We start from the raw sequence: 21,832 nt of genomic DNA, 5'->3' as shown, positions 1-21,832 counted from the left end.
TGCCCGGCACTCACGTGTCTTACATTCTATTCCTACTTGCTCTACACCTACTGCCCTACAAGTCTGTGCTTATGGCACCTACTTTACGTAGTGATAGAAGGTCGGGAAAAAAATGGCACTTTCTACTCTCGATTTTTGTCATATTTTACAAAATGCGTCGAGAGAGGCATTTTGTCCCATTGTTCACGAAAGGGCTAATGACGCTTTGAGTCGAACATCCTCCTCTGACGCTTAAGCTAAGGCAGCCCCGCTGCAGACACTGAGACGAGAGTGGTTACTGATCGAGCATGGTAACTATGGCCAGTAAACGACGTCCTACAAAAAAACGTTTCGTGCCAGCTTCATCCCCCACCCCATAATGGCGCTTGATGAAACCAAGCTTCCGTCGCGGTAGACGGTTAATCACATGGGAGTGTACATGAAGGGTAAACTTCTATATGGGAGACCAAATTCTTCATGCTAGGGTACTCAGAAACTGCGTACTGCATTCAGTAAGAGAGAGCGTGTTTTCGGGCACGCTCTTTTTTCTCTAAGTTATCTTATCGTGTCTGATACAATGTTGCCGCCCGGTGACGCGCCATGCGTCATCTCAGGTTATGAGCCCAATCAGGGCGCAGCGATCGACTGACGTGGACTCTGGTGTTGAAAACACACAAGAAGAAGTTTTGACGAATCAAGGAGAAGATTCCCCGGGATTGGTCGAAAGACTGAATGGCCCGGATGATGCGACATTATCGCAATCTGATGCTGAGCGACTAATTCGCTCATTGGTCGGAATTACTGGTGGGCGACCGTTGCTTCGAGTGTTACTCGAAGGTATGCAGAATTCGAACACAATCGGAGAAACGGGGTCAGTTGAATATCCGCCCCCTCCGCCTCCACCACCGTCGAGTCAAGGATCGGTTGGCAGTGGACGAAGCTACACGAGCCGAGGAGAGAGCAGCCTGGACAACATGAACCCCGGTGGTCGGTACGACGACAAGGAGCTGTCCGACCACACCAAGGCGTTGCGCAACTCCGCAAGCATTGTGTTGCCTAAGCTTCACAAGACAGAAGACTACAAAGCGTGGCGAAGCGAGGTGCCGTTGCACTTCGAGACGCGCTCGCTAGGCGACATTACGTATGGAGGAGAGCGATATGACGAAGAGGAAGGTCTACGTCTCCCTAAGTATCATGAGTGGTATGCGACGCGAAAGAACAAGGCGTTCTCCGCGTTGGCCCTATCTCTATCTGTGGACTTACGCGTTACGCTCAAGATCGATGAGATAAGAGACAACATGGATGCGGCAGCAATGCTGTATTCAACGATTACCAAACACTTTGAGGCTGGAGACGGCATCAACCCTGACTACTTGCTACAGGACTTGGTGACTCGCCGATTACAACCGAACGAGTCCGTTACTGCGTACGAGGAGGACATCGGACGAAAGGTGACACTCCTGCGTCAAGGAAATGGTGAATTTGAAGAATGACAACATGCAAGCCTACTTCTATCAAACTGCGTGTTGGTATTTCGAGATCTCGCGCGTGAACACGCAGACTGGATCAACCAACACGACCGACGTGGCCTAAAGCTGTCCGAGGCGTTGCAGCGCCTGCGCTCCGCTGAACATCAGCGTGATCAGCTGCAACAGCAGACGAACCGGCCTACAACGCGGACGATGCAAGTCGCGCAGGTTGGTACTGGCCAAGGACAAGGACGAGGACAAGGTCAAGGCTACGGACATGGACACAACAGTGGAAGTGGACGTGAGTCTGGAAAGAAACGTGGGAAGAACCAGCGCAAGAAGGCAAAGGTTGCAGCTGAGAAGAAGCAGCACACAGCCTGCGCTAACTGCAATGGAGATGGTCACTGGTATGCAGAATGCACTGCGCAGACTGGCATGCAACTGAGACCAGACCTGGCCAAGAGACTTAAGAACAAGTTGAAGCACAAGAAGTCGCCAGCTTCCCTCATCAACTCGGTGAGACGAGTTGAAGTTGCCCAGTCTGACAGTGAGCAACGAGCCCTATTCTCGGGTCTCTCGCTGTGTGCGACGACACGACTGGCGAATAACGATGGGAACAACGATGGTGTGGCGACGGCTGCACACATGTCTCCCGTGTATTCGGTGACAACACCTGCGAGCAGTGAGACTGAAGATGAGAATCTTGCTGAAGAGGTGAAGACGTCGGCAGTCGGACTCGAGTCCAAGTGTACACCTGCAGTACACCCGAACGTGCCAACGACACCGCAACAACTGCAACTGAGAGTTCCTGCTAACCATATGCAAGGTAGAGAACAAGAACAAAAGGATGGACAAGTGCATACAGGACACCAAGAGGTGCAATTTGCTGTACCAGCGGCGATGAAAAGCCAGTGGGAGAGTGGCCAATCGCTTGGTCCACCTCCTGCTTTGGGAACTGCACTATATTATCTGGGTCAAGGACTGATGCAGAGCTCGCAAGGACCTGGATCTGAGCTATGGTACACCAAAGGTGGACCACAAGTGGGTCCACCTGTGCCGGGGGATGATCATTGTGGACCTAATGTTGAGCGACGCGGACGCCAAGGACCTGAGCAAGATTACGGGCGAGGATATCAGTCCAACATGAGTCCTTATGAGCTAGGACGCAGTGGATTTTATACCAGGACGAGCTGACTCACTACAACTACAAGGATGGAGTCGCTCACCTCCGCGGAACTTCCAAAGAGGAAGATCACCGCAACGTGGAAGGAGCCGCTCGCCTCCGTGGAACTTCCAAAGAGGAAGATCACCGCAACGTGGAAGGAGCCGCTCACCTCCTCAGGACTTCCAACGAGGAAGGTCGCCGCAACGTAGATGGGGTCGCTCACCGCCCCGAAACCTGCAACAAGGAAGACCACCGCAGTCTGGAAGAAGTCGTTCACCGAGAGGAAGATCACTGCAGCGTGGGCGTTCGCCATTGCGTTGGCATTCGCCACCTCGTGGTCGTAATTGGTCTGCTCGTCGTGAGCCACGAGCGAATAACCAGCCGCCAAGTCATTATGGACCCCAGCCGCAAGAGCCGTGGCGTAGTGGACCATCACCCGCGCGTGGACCACTACTGAATGATTGCATTCGTCGAAATGATCTTCAACGTCGGAACTTGTCGCCAAGTCGTCGTGGAAACTCGCCTAGACACTGCGAAAATCGTGGGAATGTTGGTATCGGTGGAATTCGACAGGTGAATGCGATTGGTCGAAACCAAGGAAAGCAGTCTGATGACTCAGATTGGGTGGAGTGGATTTTGGACTCTGGCTCTCAGGCGAATGTCTGTGGAGACTTGTCTCTATTTACTACCATTCGAGAAGATCGCACCAGTCGGCTTGACTTTGCCAACGGAACATCGGAACATGCAACTATGTGTGGTTCTGTCTTGCTACGCATTGTAAACCAAACAACTGGTGAACAAGAAGATCGCCTCCTTGAGGACGTGGTCTACACTCCTAATGCAAAGGTGAACATTATCAGCCTCGGTCACTTGCAGACGGCTGGGAAGTACAAGCTGCTGTGCTCACAAGCGCAGCAGTCAGCTTGGCTCTCAAAACCAGTACTCGTTGAAGTTTATCATGAGAAGACAAATATCTACCGATTAAAGGCAGAGCGAGTGTCAGGAGTGATGGTGATGGCAGCACGCAAACAAGACATGGACAGCAGAAAGACGATGGAGTTACTGCACCAACGGTTCGCTCACATGAGTATGGACACTGTGAGAGAACTGTCGAGTAAGCTCGATGTCGGAGTAAAGATTAATGCACAAGGTCTGAGCTCCTACGAGTGTGTTGCGTGTGATGCTAGCAAGACTAAACGGATGACTTATGCAAGGATTCCTGAACGGAAGTCTGAACCGCTCGAGATGTTGATGATGGACATATGCACGATGAATGAACCGACGGAAGGTGGTGCAACTATGTTCCTGCTAATCATTGATGAAGCTACTCGCTTCAAGTAAGCGTATCTACTCGAACGAAAGAGTGCGGCTACACTGTACGTCAAGATCTTGCTACATCAACTTCGGACTCAGTTTCCCAAGCTCACTGTTCGGAGACTGCACTCTGATCAGGGTGGTGAATTCACCAGTAATGCGCTGAGAGATTACTGCAATGAGCATGGGATTGTGCAGCAGTTCACGAATGCTTACTCTCCTCAGGAGAATGGTGTGGTGGAGCGAGCGAATGGCACTGTACTGCCTCGCATCCGTGCTATGCTACCCGCTACACATCTTCCTAACATGCTATGGGGAGAAGCACTTCTACACATTGTTACGACACTGAATTGGCTACCAACTAAACCGCTAGGACTGGTCTCGCCATACAAGAAGCTGTACAGTGTGACACCCGATGTGGATGAGCTTCGGACTTGGGGATGTGTGGCACACGTGCGTGTCCCTCCTGAGTCCAGACAAAAGAAGGAAAAATTGGAGCCGAGAGCACGAATATCTCTATTACTTGGTTATAGTCATGATACCAAGGGCTACAAATTTCTGGATTTGAAGACAGCTCAAGTCGTGACTGCACGTGGACGAAACACGCGATTTCACGAGGAGTTTACAAGTGACGGCACTTACGTAAAGCAACTCCTAGAGAACGCATATCACGATGGTGATCATCAGCTGCCCGATAGTGTTCCGGTGGCACGCATCAAGACTAGTATGGAGACGTACCTGCCTGGTTGGAGCTCTGAGTCTTCGAATGTGACGAAGGAGCTCGAGATGGTGCCGATAGCTGATGACCTGCAGGACAAAGAGCATGAGTCCAGTGGGAGTGCGAAAGACGACTTACCTGAGGAACAGAGAGTAGAGTCGCCAGCCGGTGTAGATGCACCAGTTGAAGCTGCTGCGAACGATGAGACGAAGGAGCCACCTGCTGCACCCAAGTCTGGCAAGCGACGAAAACGAAAGACGCGAAAGAAACTTGAACCAGAAAAGAAGGAGACGAAAACTTCTGAGATTCGCGATCCAGCTGTTCAACCCTGTCTCAAGCGACCTCGAAGGACGCAGAAGCCAAGCGTGCGGCTTCTTGACTATGTGGTGGGCAACGTGATGTCTATCAATATGGACATTGAGATACCGACGACCTACAAGCAGGCACGTCGGAGCAAGCATTGGCTTCGGTGGAAGGCTGCTATGCTTGCTGAACTACAGTCACTGAAACGACACAAGACATGGAAATTGGTGCCACGCGCGGCAGCCAAAGGCGTCAAATTTATTACGTGCAGATGGGTGTTCGCTGTTAAGCGTGACGAACGAGGGCGTGTGAAAAGATTTAAAGCTCGTCTCGTGATTCATGGCTTCAAACAACAACTGGGCGTGAACTACAGTGAGACCTACGCACCGGTAATCCGGTTTGAGACGATCCGTGTTGCCATCTACTTCGCCGTTCAACGAGGATGGGAAGTTCTTCAGTACGATGTAAAGACCGCGTTTCTTTACGGGGACCTCGATGAGTTAATCTTCATGGAGCAACCACCAGGCTTTCAAACAGATGGGCCAGCGTTTGTCTGTAAGCTCTTGAAGAGCCTCTATGGACTTAAACAAGCACCAAACGTATGGATCCGAGCTCTACATGCCAAGTTGCTGACACTTGGGCTTGAAAGACTGGAGTCGGACTACGGCTTGTACGCGCTGAAGAAGGATGGAGAAGTGACTATGCTCCTAACTGTATACGTGGACGACCTATTACTAATGGGTCCACGTGAGCTGTGTGCTCGAAATGCAGCCGCGCTGCAAGAAACGTTTGAGCTCACAACCATGGGAACCGTGAAGTACTTACTAGGTGTGGAGATCTTGATCAACCGACCCAGTCGACAGATCATCTACTGCCAGAAACAGTATGTACTCGAAGTACTCAAACGATTTCACATGGAGACGTGCAATGGGTGTACTACGCCTGAAGCTTTGACACCCTCAAAGGCGGTTGTTCCTGCTACGACCGAGTACCTGCCCTATCGAGAGCTGGTTGGTGCGCTTCAGTATCTTGTAAGTGCCTCAACACCTGACATCGCACACGCAACCAGACATCTCGGGAAATACCTAGCCAGCTACGACCATACTCACTATGCGCAAGCCAAGCGGGTATTGCGCTACCTGCAGGCTACACGTGACTTTGGTCTGGTGATGGATGTTGCGTCAGCGAGTGACCTATGTGTGGGTTGCTATTCGGATGCTGACTATGCTAATGATCCAGTTGACCGCCGCAGCATCAGTGGATACGTGACGACAATGGACAACAATGTTGTCTCCTATGCATCGAGGAAACAAGAAATCAATGCTCAGAGCACATGTGAAGCTGAGTACGTTGCAATGGCTGAAGCTACAAAGGACTTGCTGTGGCTGCAGGGCTCTGCCGAGCACTAGTGTGGAAACATGCACTACCTGTACTACTCGGAGATAATCAGGGAGCCATCTCTCTAACGACTAAACCCGGCAAGCACAGCAAGCAAAAACACATTGACAACAAATACCACATGGTGCGGCGGAACGTGGAACTAAAACGGATCATTACGCAACACATCGGGACGGAGGACATGGTGGCGGACATCATGACCAAACCACTTGCGGTGGTCAAGTTCTCCCGATTCCGAAAGATGCTGAAGGTACTGCCTATCGTGGCAGACAGTGACATGGCCGCCACTGTAAATGAAAAGGCTACATCTTCGTCAACTGCGATTCATGATACCTTGACTGCGTCACCTGCGATGCGGTCAAGAACGACGGATTAGACATTACTGACGACGATGACATGTAGTGTGCCTGTGTGCCGACTGGAAGAACCAGTTTCGTGGGGCTGTACCACAACACTAGCATGCAATCAACTGCGCTGGACTACGGACATGTGCGATTCGAGTGGGAGACTATGCAGCTAGCAAATTACGGTGGTGGTGGCTATCGTACGACTATTCTCAGTGGTGTGTGTACGGATGAAGCGATGTGATCGCGTCGATTCGGCACTGCATCGCTGAGATCAAGTGGGGGTGTGAGATGCTATCCTGCTACTGTGAGATGCTACTTGCTACGGTCTGCCAGTGTCCAGTGCCAGACGTCATTGCCACAGCCCAAGACACTGGCAATACCAGTACTACCGATCCAACCTACAACCCCACGCGTGTCTATGCATGTACTGCATCTTGGCGTACCGGTCTGCAACGCGCTCACGTGCGAGCGGCGTGCGGAAGATACCAAGGACTGTATGAAGGACGACATTGGTGGCGGTGAGCAACTGCAACTGCGTTGCAGGTGATGGTGAACTACTTAGCTTTCTATAGACTATCTTAGACTGAGTATGTGCTAATCTAACTTTGCGGAACATGGAGGTTCAGGTGCTGGCAGCTCTCACTCTCACAACTGCTTTTGCTGTGCTGCGTGCACAACGAGTGAGAAGCAGCAAGCACCAGAACTCCGTGGTCCTGTCGTGGTACTTTGCCCGGCACTCACGTGTCTTACATTCTATTCCTACTGGCTCTACACCTACTGCCCTACAAGTCTGTGCTTATGGCACCTACTTTACGTAGTGATAGAAGGTCGGAGAGCCCGGTGACGCGCCATGCGTCATCTCAAATAATATTCGAACCAGAAGCACCCTGTCCACCACAATCATCAGGTATTACATTTTACTAGATCTTAAAAAGAGCTCTTTCTTTCGACGCACCATGGTCTGTGGCAGTAGCAGGCTCTTTCCAGTAGTGCACTGTCCTGTGGACGAGGTACCAAAAAGTGCGAACGCTCCCTTTTTCTGTATTTTTGGCTCGGGACTTTAAAAGAAGCGCGGGTAGGGGTGCACGACAAGGTACCGAACGCCTACCGCGACATGCGCGGGCTCTGATTGGCTAAAAGAAGGAGCGTACCTTCGGTGCACCTCCCGCTCAGCGAGTGGGTATCTGAGAGTTGATCAAGTACGCAGCAGAGACTGTGGACGAGCATGGCGGACGACGTGCCTCCTTCTCCGTTCGAGTTCGAGCGCGACTACTACGCGCTACTGGGCGTGGCGCGCGACGCATCAAGCGACGAAGTCCGAAGCCACTTCTTGTCGCTGTCGCGTGAGTTCCACCCGGATCGTCGACGACAAGGAAATGCGGCGATCGTAGCAGCCGCCAACTCGCAGTACGCGGTGCTAGACAGAGCGTATAAAGTGCTGTGCGACCCGGTAAAACGCCGCGTGTACGACATCTATGGCGAGAAGGTAAGTCCGTGAATGCCAAAGAGACCCTTTAATTTGATAAGGGATACTTTCTAAACTGATATGTACTGACGAATACCAATACATCATTGCAGGGAGTGCATGCGCTGGAGCAAGATGGCGTCGCTCAGCAGCAAGCTGTGGGCGCACACTTGAAGACGTCGGACGAGATGCAGCAGTACGTGGAGAAGATCATGCGTCGCATGAACCAGCAGGCTCTGGAGGCGCAGTTCTCGTCCCACAGCGAGATGTCCATGGGCGTCGACGCCTCGGACTTCGTGCAGGCGCCCATGCAAGGACTGCGTAGCTTGTTCCACAGCGGTGCGAGATACGTGGATCGCACAGACATGACCATCCACCAGCGTACAGTCTTCCCTTTGTCGCGTAGTACAGCGTTGACACTGGGAGGCTACATGTTCGACAAGAAGGGGATGGGTATGGGCAGCTTTACAGCCGAGTTGACACACTCGTCACTTGATCCCAGTATCCCGTCGTTCACGCTAACAAGTCAGCTAGGCTGGACGCCTAGACTCCATTGTCAGATCAGCCAGCCAGTGTCTCGGTACACAGTCTTCATGCTCATCCCCGAGCTCGATGATCATGGACTGGACATCTCTGTGGGAGCCAACCAGCTCCTATCACCGCAGCTTCACGGCGCAATGATGTGGAGTACACGGGACGGTCTCTCCGGGTCGCTAAGTCAGGACACAGGCACGTACAACGCCACAGCTGCCGTCGCTGTGAACGCTGCCGGCCCCAACTTTACGTTCCAGCTCCGTCGTGCTCTTGTGGCTGCCACGACAGCGAAGTTGTCGCTGCGTGCGAGTCTTTCGACAGGCCTATCGGTCGTGGCTGGAGCTAGTCGAGAGATCTCGAACCGCACTCGGGTGGCGTTAGGCGTCCTACTCGCGCGTGCCGGCGTTACTCTGCGTGTCGGCTTCACTCGTGGCAGTGTTCGCTTTGTGATGCCCATTTTCTTGTCTCCATTCTCGCCGCAGTCGGCGTGGTTTACATTCTGCGCAGCCACGTCACCTTTCATGGTGGCTGCGGTCGTCACGCAGCTTATCAAACCTGCTCAGGAGCGTCAGCGTCGTCTAGAACTGGAACACAGACACGATATGCGTGTTCAGTACCTCGCGACGGCGCGTCAAAGTGCACTAGAGCAACAGAAACTGATGCGTCGAAGTGCAGAGGAGAAAGCGGACAAGGAACAGCAACGAGAAGACGGCAAAGGGCTGGTGATTCTGCTAGGTCGATACGGTACGAACCCGACGAGTCCCGACTCGCGTGGGGCCCGTGTAGACGATCTGGATGCTGCTCTCCGTGCGATGCGCTACGACGAAGGCAGTGGGGAGAATATCACGCAACAAGAGGCAGAAGCGGAGCTGCTGGAGCAGAAGTGGGTTGATGTTACAATTCCTCTTCAGTTCTTTGTCAAGGTGCGGAAATGTACTGCTATCGTGGCATGAAGTTACGAAGATATTAACACATTTCTGTTATGTTCTCAAGGATGGAGAGCTCGCGCTCACTTCGTCGTCGAAGGCTAAACTCCTGGGATTCTACAACCCCTGTATTAACGAAGACAAAACGATTGCCGACGCACGATCATCCAGTTCTGCTGTTAAACCATTGCTGTGCGTATCTGTTATGATATCAGTTATGGCTAGTGAACATTTTTAACTTAACGATGTTTGTTATGCTGTAACAGCTACGTTCGCTATGCGTACGACGGTCAAGTGTTCGAAGCCACATTCGATGATGACCAAGTTGTCAGCTTACCGTCGCGATACGCCCAGGTCATGGGTCCTGTCGGACGTGTGGCATAGAGGAGCAGACGCAACACGTTAGAAAAGTTGTAGGATTTTGTTTTTTGGAATGTTTATACCACGCGATGAGCTTCCATCTTCATTGACTGCATGAATTGGTCCACCAACACACAGAGAGGAAGCTCCTCAGTAGTCTGTCGGGTGTTCGTCAACGCCGTGTGTTGCTTGGTGAAGAGCACAGTTGCAATCGCGTCCAAGAACTCCGAGAAGACCAACGTGGTGCCCATGAAGAAGGCATCCGGTTCACTATCCTGGTTGTCGCTTGAGCTACATCCCGACGCGACACTTCGAAGAAGCTCAGCGTTCAGTGGCGGGGACGACGCGGTGAACGCTCTGTTTAGCGCTGAAAGAACGTCGTGGATCCGGAACTCTGGTGTAAAGATTGGCGTGTCGACTGGAGGCTCATTACGAAGCATGACGAGCACCGATCGAACGGACACGTCAGGTTCGGTCTTGTCTATCGGGGTGTAGAATTCCTGCTCCGATACGTCTTCATCTTGTCGTAGTACGGAAGGGGTAATGCAGTTATTGTATAGTTGTTGAAGATGGTCGTGGTGTTTAGTGAAGATACTGTGAAGGTTCTTGTCCATAAGCTCGACTCGCAGAAGCGAGAGCCATGTTGGTGAGCTTTGACTTAAAGTTTTTTGCCGTCCACGCATCATCTGGTCGTACACGTCGGAGAAGACGTCGACGAGAAACACAGCACTGTCGAGGCTTCCAGAGAGTGTGATCATGCCGTCCGTCTCTGCGGTCGTAACCCACGCGTACCCGATACGAACTAGCAGCTCAACGAATTCCCTAAAGAGAAGTTGTTCGTCCCAAGGAACGACCTCAAGGCGACTGGGGTCTATAGGATGTTTGAGGCGGTTTTCGGTAGGTAGGTCGTCCAGGAAGTGCTCAGTAATGTTGAGGGAAGACGCGATGGCTAGAGCTCCAGCTCGCTGTGCCTTACGGACATGTTTTAGATACGTTTCGAGTTGTCCGCTGGTGAAGTAGAAGCCACATTGGGAAAGTAGTTGGCGACACTCGAAGAGTTCAAGAAGCGTTCCTGGATCGTCCGCGTCATTAGAACCGGGAGCTAAAGAGCGACGAGATTGTTTGATACACTCCCGATACAGCGCACGCAACTCGGTGTTGATGCGTAGAGCAGCATGTTCAACAGCCTTACGAGCCTTTTCGCGTCTTGGAACATCCGTGATCGGAAGTAGATCGTTGATATACAACATGATCCCAGCACTGTTCGGTGGTTGAGACGGCGATGTTGCTGTTGAAGATTCGACAGGGACTGGAGTGCTAAGACCTGCGGTTGCTGCTGTCGCGTAGGAGCCTTCGACACTGCGGTCTTGACGAAATAGTCCAACGAAAACACGTCCGTCTTCGTAGAAGAAGAGACCGTAGCCATCTTTGACGTTCGCTTTCCATTCGCCTTCATACCGGGCGCCATTGGCGTAGAAGAAGACGCCACGTCCATGGCGTAGTCCCTCGTGGAACTCACCTTCGTACCAGTTCTTGTTACTCGATCCGCTGAGTGGATTTACGAGCCACACGTGTCGACCAAAGCCCTCCTGGCAGTCGTTCTCCCATTCACCATCATATCTCTCAAGCGGTGTGGCGTTAGCGCTTGAAACTTCGTCAGCACCTCGCGTAGTCATCCACGTCATAACTCCTTGTCCACTTTTGACGTCAGCTTTCCAGTCTCCCGCATACACACTTCCGTCAGCGTAGTGCATGTGTCCTCTCCCCTCTCGCTTTCCCTCTAGAAACTGACCCTCGTACCGAATGTTACGTGCAGCATCGAACGTTAGCTCGCCGTAGCCATGAGGTAGTCCATTCTCCCATTCACCGTCATAACGAGCATTACTCTGAGCTACTACAACACCCTCTCCGCCATTCATCTCCTCAAGACTTTCGCCACCTCCACCCTGATATTCCGGAGAGTGGAAGGCAAACAGAAGCGGCTTCGGTACATCTTCAGCTCCCTCACTCGTCCCATCATGCCCTACGTCGGGTTCTCCTCGCTGTAAGACAAGTCCACGGTCTCCAGTAACGAAAACTCCGTGACCGTGTCGCTTGCCACACTTGACATCTCCGACGTACGAGCTGCCATTGGGCCACCAATACGTTCCTATCCCAGTGATCTCGTTGCGAGCAAACTCCCCTTCGTACACTACACCGCTAGTGAGCCACTCAATGTGTCCCGTACCGTGCATTCTACCATGAACAAAGTCCCCAGTGTACGTGAACCCCGTCTTGAACTCCAGTCTTCCCTTGCCATGGTACACTGGCACATCACAGTCTGGAACCTGCAGTGTCTCCCCATCATACGAAGTCACCACATTCGCAAGAACGCGAGGGTCGAGCGGTGGCGACTTCATCCACGTTGCTGTAGCCATCCTGAAAGTCCGTTACCCCCACAAATTGCACATGAACCGAGTGTGTCGGTTCAACCGACACACTTCAACATCATAAGATGGCTACAACACCGCAACATGGCTTCAGTTAGAGGCTATTTAACCTGATTTCAGTTACAACATCACAAAAACGTATTTTTTGGCTCGTTGAGCATTAAATGGCATCGACGTTCGCTCCTTCTTCATCGGCGTCGATGGCGCTCCCTGCCTCGCTCCCGTCCATTACCAACCATGACACAGCAAGAAATAAACCTCGTCTAGACGTCTCTGCAACTCTTTTCCAGCGTAAGCGAGTATCTCGTCGGAAAACGCCCAGGCCCGCATGCGTCTCCAGCAGCTCCGTTAAGCGCAGAAAATCATCTCCTGAGCCTCCTATCTACGCTACGAGGCCCCAAGGCGCTGCAAAATATCACGCATTCACCCCTCTCCTAGACGCAACAGCGACGAAGCCCTCCCCCATGCTGAACGGCCGATACAAGCCAAATCTTGAGATCGAAACGGACTTCTCTGCCGACAACTCTCCGACCAGCTTCTCGCCCGTAGCGCCGCTCGCCAGGAGCTCTCCATACCCGTCCACAGCTAGAGCAGCAGACACAGAGCCTAAATTGACCCAGACGTCGTCTCCGAGAGCTATGGTAGCTGCAATTCCAGCGATGCCGCCCGCGCCTCATCCTTTCCGACTGTCGGACTTTTTCTACAAGGAGATCTTTGGCGTTCACGACATTAAACAGAGCGACGGCGTGCATCAAGAACGTGTGCAAAACTTCTTTGTGGTTCCGCTAAACACCGAGCAATTATTCCTCTTCGGAGTGCTGCTAGCGCTCGACAGCTTCCTCTACGTGTTCACGTACTTGCCCTTGAGGATCCTGTTCGCCTGTGGCTGCGCTGTGACATCGAGTTTCCATGCTCGAGTATTCCGCAGAACGCACTTCTACGACTTAATGGTAGCCGTCATCATAGCCGTGGGCACGACCGTGCTGGGCTACGTCGATATGTCGAGGGTGTACCATGCGATCCGCGGCCAGGCGATGATCAAACTCTACGTGTTGTTTACGATGATTGAGATCTTCGATCGACTGTTCTCTTCGCTGGGACAAGATGTACTGGACTCGCTGTACTACACGGCAAAGTATCATCCTCGTCGAGTGACGCGAATGTTCCTGGACTTCGCTGTAGCCATCACCTACGTGGTGCTGCATGCGCTATTGTTATTTGCGCAAGTTGTAACGTTGAATGTGGCAGTTAACTCGAGCAACACGTCGCTGCTTACGTTGCTGATTTCGAACAACTTTGCGGAGCTCAAGAGCTCGGTTTTCAAGAAGTTCGAGGAGCAGAATCTCTTCCAGATCAGCTGCAGCGACATCGTCGAGCGCTTTAAACTTCTCACCATTATCGGCCTTATCCTGCTGCAATCTTCTACGGGAGATGTTGCCTGGGGAACGGTACGCTTGGATATTTTTTTAAAAGGTACATTACAGTATTGTTACTAACATTTCGTTTTGTTAGGCTATGGTTTGGGTGGCCGAGATGGTGATTGACTGGTTAAAACACGCCTTCATCACAAAGTTTAACCAGCTGCCACCGACGATGTACTCGAAGTTTATCACGATCCTTTGTCGCGATTTAACAGGCTGGAAGAGCGAGGATACCATTCTGGATCACACGCACCATGTATCCAAGCGCTTGGGTTTGATGTCGTTGCCGCTCGCTTGTGTCGTGCTGCGTATGGTATCGAAGGCGTTAGTCGAGGCCCCAATTGAGCTCGCATCACCTGGCGGAATACTTGTCACAGTGGCGTTTTTTCTCTGCTTGGCGGCATTTAAGGCGCTGCTGAGTTTAGTATTGATGATTTATGCCTGCAAGTCCGGTAGACTGGATGATACTCGACCCAAAAGCCCACGCTCCGTTAGTCACCTCGAGTCCATTCACCGCTACAAGTTTTAAAGGATGAGTGAGGGACTTTGCACCTACTGCCATATGAATTGATAAATTGATAGACGCATACTACTGTGCTACTTTTGAACTCTCATTAAAAAATTCCAGCGTGAAACAATCAAGCACACGAGCTTATTCTAGATAAAAAAAACTCTTTAATTTCTTAAAGGACCGGAGAAGTAATATAAAATAGATTATATTAGAATGATTAAGCTAAATAGAATCGATAAGGGTTACCAACGCCGCCTTACCCCGATAGGACACGGCCGACCTGGCGTTGGGTGGGATTCCGAGCAAAAGACGGGCCCCGCCGGTGATCGAAACCGGGACCTCTCGCACCCAAAGCGAGAATCATACCACTAGACCACTAGGCCGCTAACCTAATCTCATCACAAACACATGTAGCGCATACCCCGACAACCACATCACATGAAGCGCATGCCACTAACGCACGCAATACGCTTTTGCCCACCTATGCTGCGCTTGTTCCTTGAATTGATGGGCTCTAACTCTCCCTACAGCACAAGTTACGCACAATTATTATGTATCAATTTATAGAGGTGAATGCACGGACAAGTACTTGTACCTACATATTTTTTTAAGAATTAGGACTATTATCTGGTAGCGCTTGAAGATAAATGTTCAATTCAGTAGAGTAATACAACATGTGAGGGAAGGCCAATCCTGTATTGGGAGTGAAAAGGAAAAGAGAGATGCGTGAATCTGCAATTAAAGACCCAATAATTTCATGTGACGCGAGCTAAGCGTCCAGCATCAACCGGGGGCTGACGATCTGTCTTTTCAAATTCACAATTAATACCCGTTATTATACGCTTCCGTCATGTCAACAATGACGGCCTGGGTACCGCCCCCGGCGTCTGCCTGGTTACGTTTCCATTCATGTTAAGCGAGCTAAGCGTTCGGCATCAAAAGGGAGCTAGCGATCTGTCATTTCAAAAAACAGGTCTTAGCGTGCAGCTTGCAAGCCAATTCTACCCGTTCACGTTACGCAAGCTAAGCGTCCGGCTGCTTGTCCAACCTCCGAGATCGCTGAGCAAATTCAGGGTGCTGAATCGCTTTCGCACAAACATGCGGCTTAGCTGGCAGTAATTAAATCAAGAATTAAAAAATTAGGACAGTACTTGTAAAGTAAAGCTTAGGACAGAATTACTCTTTCCAAAAGCGTTTTATGTAAAGCTAGTAGAGCATAATCAGGGTTACGTGTGATAATTATTGTGATCTTGGCAAAGCGAGGTTAGATTTGCTGGATTTATAAGTATTAATAGCAGGGGATTAACTTTGTAACGCACCCCAAAAGGGGGTACTATAAGAGAGGGGGGGGGTCTACAGTAGTAAAGGGTGGATTACTGTTATTGTCTGTTGCTCGCTAAATATTGTGTGCTGGAGATCAATGTCGTCGAGGTTGTCGATGAAGTTATCTGCGCCGTCCGCTTTCCTCCAGTAAGTGATCAGCTTCGATCGACGTAGCAGTTAGAGAAGCGGGGGTAGCACGCTTCGCATCGGGAAGACGACAATGTCTATGGTATGCTTTCGCAGGGAATTGATCATCTGCTTCAAGAAAACAACGTCGGAAGCTCGTAGCAACGGTTTCGTTGCTCACTGCCTTACAGATTTTTTCTGATTTTAAAGTGGGGTACTACTCGCGTGTGGGGTCGTAGTTCTTCAAGACCTTGTCTGTCCTTCAAAAGCTTCTTCGTTCATTGTTGTGGTCATTTTTTCTTCTTCTTCTTATCGCCTATGTGTCGTAGCCCGGCAGCAGAGCGGCGGCTTACTGGTACAGCATACTGTCGCTTCTCGCCTTTCACGTCCACTCGGCCACCTTCCGTCGCGTGCTTTGATACAAGTCCTAAACATGCATTATCCTCTCTTTGTATCGGTCTTATCTACAAACGCGCAAAACTTTTGGATCCTTTTCTCCTGCTTCTTCTTCATCATACCCACGCGTCCTCTCTCCACACCTCACTGCGCGTCTCCAGCGTTTTCTTTTTCTTCTTCTTCTAGCTCGCTTGTCGTCCTTCATACACCACTCGCTCCATTTCCCCTTAACTGCTGGTTCATACTTCGATTTGTCATCCCACCGCTCGTACACTCTTTCCTTCCTCCTACGCACGACTCGTGGCATTCATGCCCATGCCACCCACGTCATTCAGCATCATCATACTGCCGTCATTGCCGTGCATCGGCGGCATGCGAGTGCCACGACTTCCTCCTTGAAAGCCCACGTGGCTGCCCTGCATTCCGTACATGGGATTGGGCTGCAGATGCTGCGGAGGCATGTAGTTGCCGCCCATTGCAGACGTCGGCAAGTGGCTCATCATCATCGCGTTGCCATTGTCGAACAAGTTGTCGGCCGTCGGCGACAGGCCCATGTCCATACTGATGTCCATGTTCGGGAAGCGCTTGAGGATCCGCGCAGTGATGCGACGCCCTCCAGACGTGTTCTTCATGGCTGCGAGGTGGGGACGGATGGCCTTGACCAGCAGCAGACACTGCTCCTCCGCACACACGCACAGCGCTCGCTGCACCACGTAGTTGGCGAACTGATCCTGCAGCATCTTGTTCATCTTGGGGCAGCTCGTGATCTCCGCAATGTACTTTTGACGCACCCGCTCGGGGGCCTTCTCGAGGCACTTTTCGATCACATTCGAGCTGAACTTCTGCACCGACAGCTCGTAGATGTGGCCCAGCGGCTTCATAATGACACCGAAGGCCTCCTCCGCCGTGCACGAGTCCAACACGTACTGCACCACGTAGTTGCCGTACGGGTCCTGCATCAGCTTCATCGCCTGGCGCTCCACTTGCGCAATCACCTCCGCCTTCTGCGTCTTGTTGGCCGCGTCCAGGCAGCGCTGCAGCACGCAGCAGCCGTGGCGGTGCGTGCCCACAGTCGTGCACTCCTTGCACACCGCATCAAACACAAACTGGTTGTACTCGGGCTTCATAAACTGCAGCGCGCGCTGGATCACGTGGTTCCCGTTCGAGTCGATACACAGACGCACCGCGTCGTCCTTGAGCGCCTCCACAATCAGATCCGGTAGACTCGTCGTGCGGCGTCCTTTGCCTCCCTCCGGACGCTCCTCGTAGCCATACTCCTCTCCCTCTTCTTCCTCGTCAAAGTCCTCCTCAATAACACTCGAAGACGTCGCGCACACTTCCACCACCTTCTGCACCGACCTCGTGCCGTGCAAGTTGAGCGCCGCAGCCACCAGATTCGAGCTCACACGGCGGATAATCACAAGTCGCTGCTTCTCCTTCACACGCTCCAGCAGCTTCTGGAACAGATAGTTCCCAAAAGGGTCCACCATCATCTCGGCCAAGTGCTCGAGCGATTCCTGGTAGATCACGTCGCACAAATCGCCTCGGTCTTCGTAGTCCAGTTGCTCCTGCAGCAAGCGACAGCCGTTCTGGTCCTTCGACATCGCGAACACGCGGTTCTGAATGTCGTCCACACTCAGCGCAGCGCTCAAACTCGACGGGTCAGAAGCAGATCCACCCATCATCGGCGCACTCATGCTGCCGTTGTTCATCAAGCCCAGACTCATGCCGTTATTGCCACTGTTCTCCGAGCGGTAGTTCATCCGAGACTGACGTCCTCCAAACGATCCGTGGCCAAGCTCGTCTCCGTGATGACGCTGCTGCATCATTTGAGACGGAGGAGGCGACATCATCATCCTCTGCTGGTACATCATCGAGGAATTATGGCGACTAGAGCTGTGGCCCATGTGTTCCGGAGTCGGAGCGCCTCCCTGGTGCACAAACTTACACTTGCTGCCCATACGACAATGTCCCTGCATGAAGAACTTGCACTGCTTCATCCCCATCTGCATACCCATGTTCTTACGAGGCGAGTGTGGCGGTGACGTCTTCTGGGAGCGGCGGTGTCATGCGGAGTACATGTTGCGTCCATGCGCACGGCTATTAGGGTGGCCGCCACGCATCCCCATGGCCACTTGCTGCTGTTGAGCGTATCCCATCTGCGCGTGCGGGTGTCTCATCGGACTCGAGCGTGGGTTCATATACATGTTGTTCCCGCCACGTCATACATTCCAGCAGGCGGATGTGGGCCCACAACCATCGGATTCCATTGCCCAGAGGCCATTTGAGCTCGAGACGGTTGATTCCCATAGCCGTACGACCCGTTCGCAGTCTGTGGCGACCTGTACTGTTGCTGCCGATACTGTTGTTGCTCCATCGCGTACGCCATTTGATTGTTGCCGTAGTACTCTTGCATCTGCTCTTGGTACAGCGCATTGTTGTCTCCATCTTGGCTACCAGACCACGAGTCTTCCGACGACATACGCGGACTCAACGTGTACGCTCCATTGTACGCAGCATTGGCCGCACTACTGGTCCCTGGCACGGTGCTGGAGCGCGATAGCGACAGCGACGTCGGCAAATGCGGTTGCTGAGCCTCCCGGCCGCCACGGAATCGTTCCTGCTGAGCAGCTTGCGGCTGCTGACGATACCGACCAGCGAGGCCATACTCGTTGGGGGATTCCTGTACTGCATTAAGCTGGAATTGACCCGAAGCGTAGGAATTGACGTTCCCAGCAGTATTTCCACCAGCAGATACGCCGTTCCCAGCGTTGGTAGCCATCTGACGGTCGTCGAGACTGAGTTTAAGGAAATCTCCGCCCAGCGCTTGACTTGGAGACTGCGACAGGAACATCTCGATGCTGTTTTTGCGTCGACTGTTGCGGGACGGCAGCATTTCCATGGACGGACGGGCCTTGCGGACCTTGATCTCGATGGGACTCTCGCCTGAGACCTTCACGGTCTTCTCAGAGCCATTGGTGGTATCATCTCGATCGTGAGACTCTTGATTCGACGTAGACAGAGCACGAGGGGGCAGCGCGTCCTTGGTACCGGTAGTAGAGACCCTGGGTGGCGCATCATCATTGCGATTATTGTCACTTCCAGTGGGGGACGAGGCTGCCGTCAGCTCTTCCTCGTTGTACTTCATGGGGGCGAAGAAGTCACTTGAGCTGCCAAAGCGGAAGAGATTGAGACCTGAAGCCTGGCCATTCCCACTGTCCTTCTCCGGGTATGGACGCTTACTTGGACCTGACGGTGCACTGGCAGGCGCAAACTCCATCGTCATCAACTTAACAGCGCGTCACGACACTTAGGTACCCTCCGTCTAGCAACAAATACATCAAGTTAGCAACTTAACAAGTTAAAAAAGTCTCTGCAGACAAAGGCTGACCAGCGAATGGATACAAGGGTGTGTCCTCTGCTTGAGAGGGGAAGGAAGGGACCTCGAAGCTCCGGTAGCAAGTTACAAACTGGGAGCTCGTGTCTCTACCCTCTCCGTCCCTCTCCATCCATCGCGTGCGTCTTCTTGCTGGTCTCCTCACCTTAATATTAATGCCCTTCTCCTTTAGTAGTATACGCGACGGTCTGATTGATGGCTGTCAGTTTTTCTTGGGGTTTTCCAAGCGAGCGTCGCGCCTCTGGTAACGTCTATCGTACGCAGCGGTCGGCTTTAGTCTCCACTGTCCTCGCTCCCCTCGCCCTCGACTTGGCTGGACGTCTGCTCTTTGGCTGGGGGGTCCAGTCTTACTTGGGTGGGCGGGAAGCGCGGTCTTTGAGCTGAGCAGTAACGCGTATATCGCGTATAGTCAGACCTCGAATAAAGCATCGTCGACTGCTGAAAAGCACCCGAATAATAGCAAAACGACTTGATTTGCCAAAGAGCGCTGACTTCTTTTCCTGTGTTAAAGGATGAGTAAGGAATGATGGCGTGTATCTGTATCCGGTAGTATACGTTTAAAATCCGCGTGACTTTATGTGTCCCTCCGCAACATGATACATGCGACTTGGCGACAAGTGTAGGTCTGCCAGAGCTGTATGGTTATGACGAGCATTCATGTAGCGCTGCTGGGCCCGCTCTTCGTAGTCGTCGGCTACGGACTCATTCTGGGCATCGCATTCGTCCACTTTACCAAGTTTTTACCAGCAAACAGCTCGGGGCACTTGATACTGAGCACCTTCCTGGCCTCGGAGCTGCTGTTACAATACTCGCTGGCCATCTGGATTGACCCTGGCTACGTGGACCAGCGGCATCTGGTCGAGTCCGCCGTTGCAGATGGAGAACAGCGCTTCTGTCGGCATTGTCAGAGGATCAAGCCGCGCAGGGCACATCACTGTCGCGAGTGTCGACGATGCGTCTACGAGATGGATCACCATTGCCCGTGGATTAACAACTGTGTTGGGTACTACAACTACCGTAAGTGTGTTGTTTGTAGAAGTCACTGTACGCCGTCTAATTGGGGAGTGTTTGTAGGCCACTTTTGGCTGCTGCTACTGTACATCTGGGTGAGCTGTTTATATGTGGCGATGCAGTCGGCTGGGCTCTTTGTAGCGACGTTTAAGACGAGTGCGGATGAGGCTTCCGCTGCACGAGAGAGAGTGGTGTTGGACCGGTTTAAAGTGCTGTTCTCGTTCATGGCTACAAGTGTAGTAGGTGTGGTGATATGCTGCTACTGGGGGTGGCACGTCTACTTGGTACTTACGGAGCAGAGCACGATTGAGTTTATGCAGCGCGAAGGAGAGAGGATACGACTCTCCGTTAGTTTTGCGTCTGTACGTCACGCTCTTGGACGACTACTAGGCAGGCAGGACGCGTTGTGGTTTACTGCGCTCGTATTGCCACCATTTGAACGTCGAGTGCCACCTAAGTACATGCAGAAGCGGGCGAGGGCAGCTTCGACGACTGTATAATTCCGAGAGATGTGACATCCAGTTTTTTATCTCTCCTACTTTGTGGCTACAACTCTCGATACGGAGACCTGAAAGCTAAATCACAGCATTTATTTCTTTATAGGCTACTCCGATACCAGCGAACCAAGCGGGTTCGTATTAGTGGCAAGCGTGAACTGCGAATTAGCCACAGCAGCCTCGTAGGACACGTCTCGGGTTTGATGGTGATCACGTAGTCGGTATGCTCCGCAACAAGCTTCAAAGCCTTGAACGAAACTGCGGGTAATACACTGCTGCTGTCAGCGGGAAAAACAAGCGTGGGAGACCTTCGTAAAGCTCTGCGTTGACCTCAGTAGTACACAGTTGGTAGGGCGACTGCTGCGCTTAAGTTAGCTTGAGAGTCCATCACCTGGCAACAGACAACAACAATTCCGACTGGTGTATCGGTATTTTTAACCGGTCACTCTGCAGATAACATCGGCTGTCAATGGGCGAAAGGCGTGTCCGACAACGACATGTTCGCACACGGATCATCAGTAAAGCAACCGTGAGCTCCGACCGTTGGTTCATACGAGCACTTTGTTACACGGAGTTACCGAAGCGCCTTTTAGGCTCCAATCATTTCATATCCGAAGACAATGTCGCTTGTAACTCGATCACAATGATGGTCACGACATGCACTCATACGAGCGACATCTTGCACCCGAAGAATTATATGTATTAATAATTGAAATTACGCTGTCCTCTATTTTTATCTTTCG

At 52.0% G+C, this 21,832-nt stretch overlaps 5 protein-coding genes across 5 annotated transcripts; 3 read left to right on the top strand and 2 right to left on the bottom strand.

The window, feature by feature from the left end:
* Positions 1-7,885: 7,885 nt before the first annotated feature.
* On the top strand, positions 7,886-9,645 carry PITG_14750 (uncharacterized protein; the record flags this gene model as incomplete). The annotated part of the gene is made up of 2 exons (XM_002898581.1): positions 7,886-8,179; positions 8,272-9,645. 2 exons carry the CDS (start codon positions 7,919-7,921, stop codon positions 9,643-9,645), a joined length of 1,635 nt encoding a protein of 544 aa, XP_002898627.1.
* A 410-nt stretch (positions 9,646-10,055) lies between these two features.
* PITG_14749 (radial spoke head 10 family protein) lies at positions 10,056-12,377 on the bottom strand (the record flags this gene model as incomplete). Its single annotated transcript, XM_002898580.1, has 2 exons — positions 10,056-11,971; positions 12,038-12,377. 2 exons carry the CDS (start codon positions 12,375-12,377, stop codon positions 10,056-10,058), a joined length of 2,256 nt encoding a protein of 751 aa, XP_002898626.1.
* Positions 12,378-12,607: 230 nt separating this feature from the next.
* PITG_14748 (uncharacterized protein) lies at positions 12,608-14,357 on the top strand (the record flags this gene model as incomplete). The annotated part of the gene is made up of 3 exons (XM_002898579.1): positions 12,608-12,754; positions 12,863-13,855; positions 13,920-14,357. The coding sequence occupies 3 exons, from the start codon at positions 12,608-12,610 to the stop codon at positions 14,355-14,357; spliced, it is 1,578 nt and encodes a 525-aa protein (XP_002898625.1).
* A 2,114-nt stretch (positions 14,358-16,471) lies between these two features.
* PITG_14747 (uncharacterized protein) lies at positions 16,472-19,470 on the bottom strand (the record flags this gene model as incomplete). Its single annotated transcript, XM_002898578.1, has 2 exons — positions 16,472-18,137; positions 18,413-19,470. The coding sequence occupies 2 exons, from the start codon at positions 19,468-19,470 to the stop codon at positions 16,472-16,474; spliced, it is 2,724 nt and encodes a 907-aa protein (XP_002898624.1).
* Positions 19,471-20,225: 755 nt separating this feature from the next.
* PITG_14746 (uncharacterized protein) lies at positions 20,226-21,092 on the top strand (the record flags this gene model as incomplete). Its single annotated transcript, XM_002898577.1, has 3 exons — positions 20,226-20,420; positions 20,499-20,598; positions 20,656-21,092. The coding sequence occupies 3 exons, from the start codon at positions 20,226-20,228 to the stop codon at positions 21,090-21,092; spliced, it is 732 nt and encodes a 243-aa protein (XP_002898623.1).
* Between the last annotated feature and the right edge of the window lie 740 nt (positions 21,093-21,832).

The sequence above is a fragment of the Phytophthora infestans genome, genomic scaffold, assembly GCF_000142945.1.
Source record: "Phytophthora infestans T30-4 supercont1.36 genomic scaffold, whole genome shotgun sequence".
Lineage (NCBI taxonomy): Eukaryota > Oomycota > Peronosporomycetes > Peronosporales > Peronosporaceae > Phytophthora > Phytophthora infestans.
This window is presented reverse-complemented; position numbering and strand designations above follow the sequence as displayed.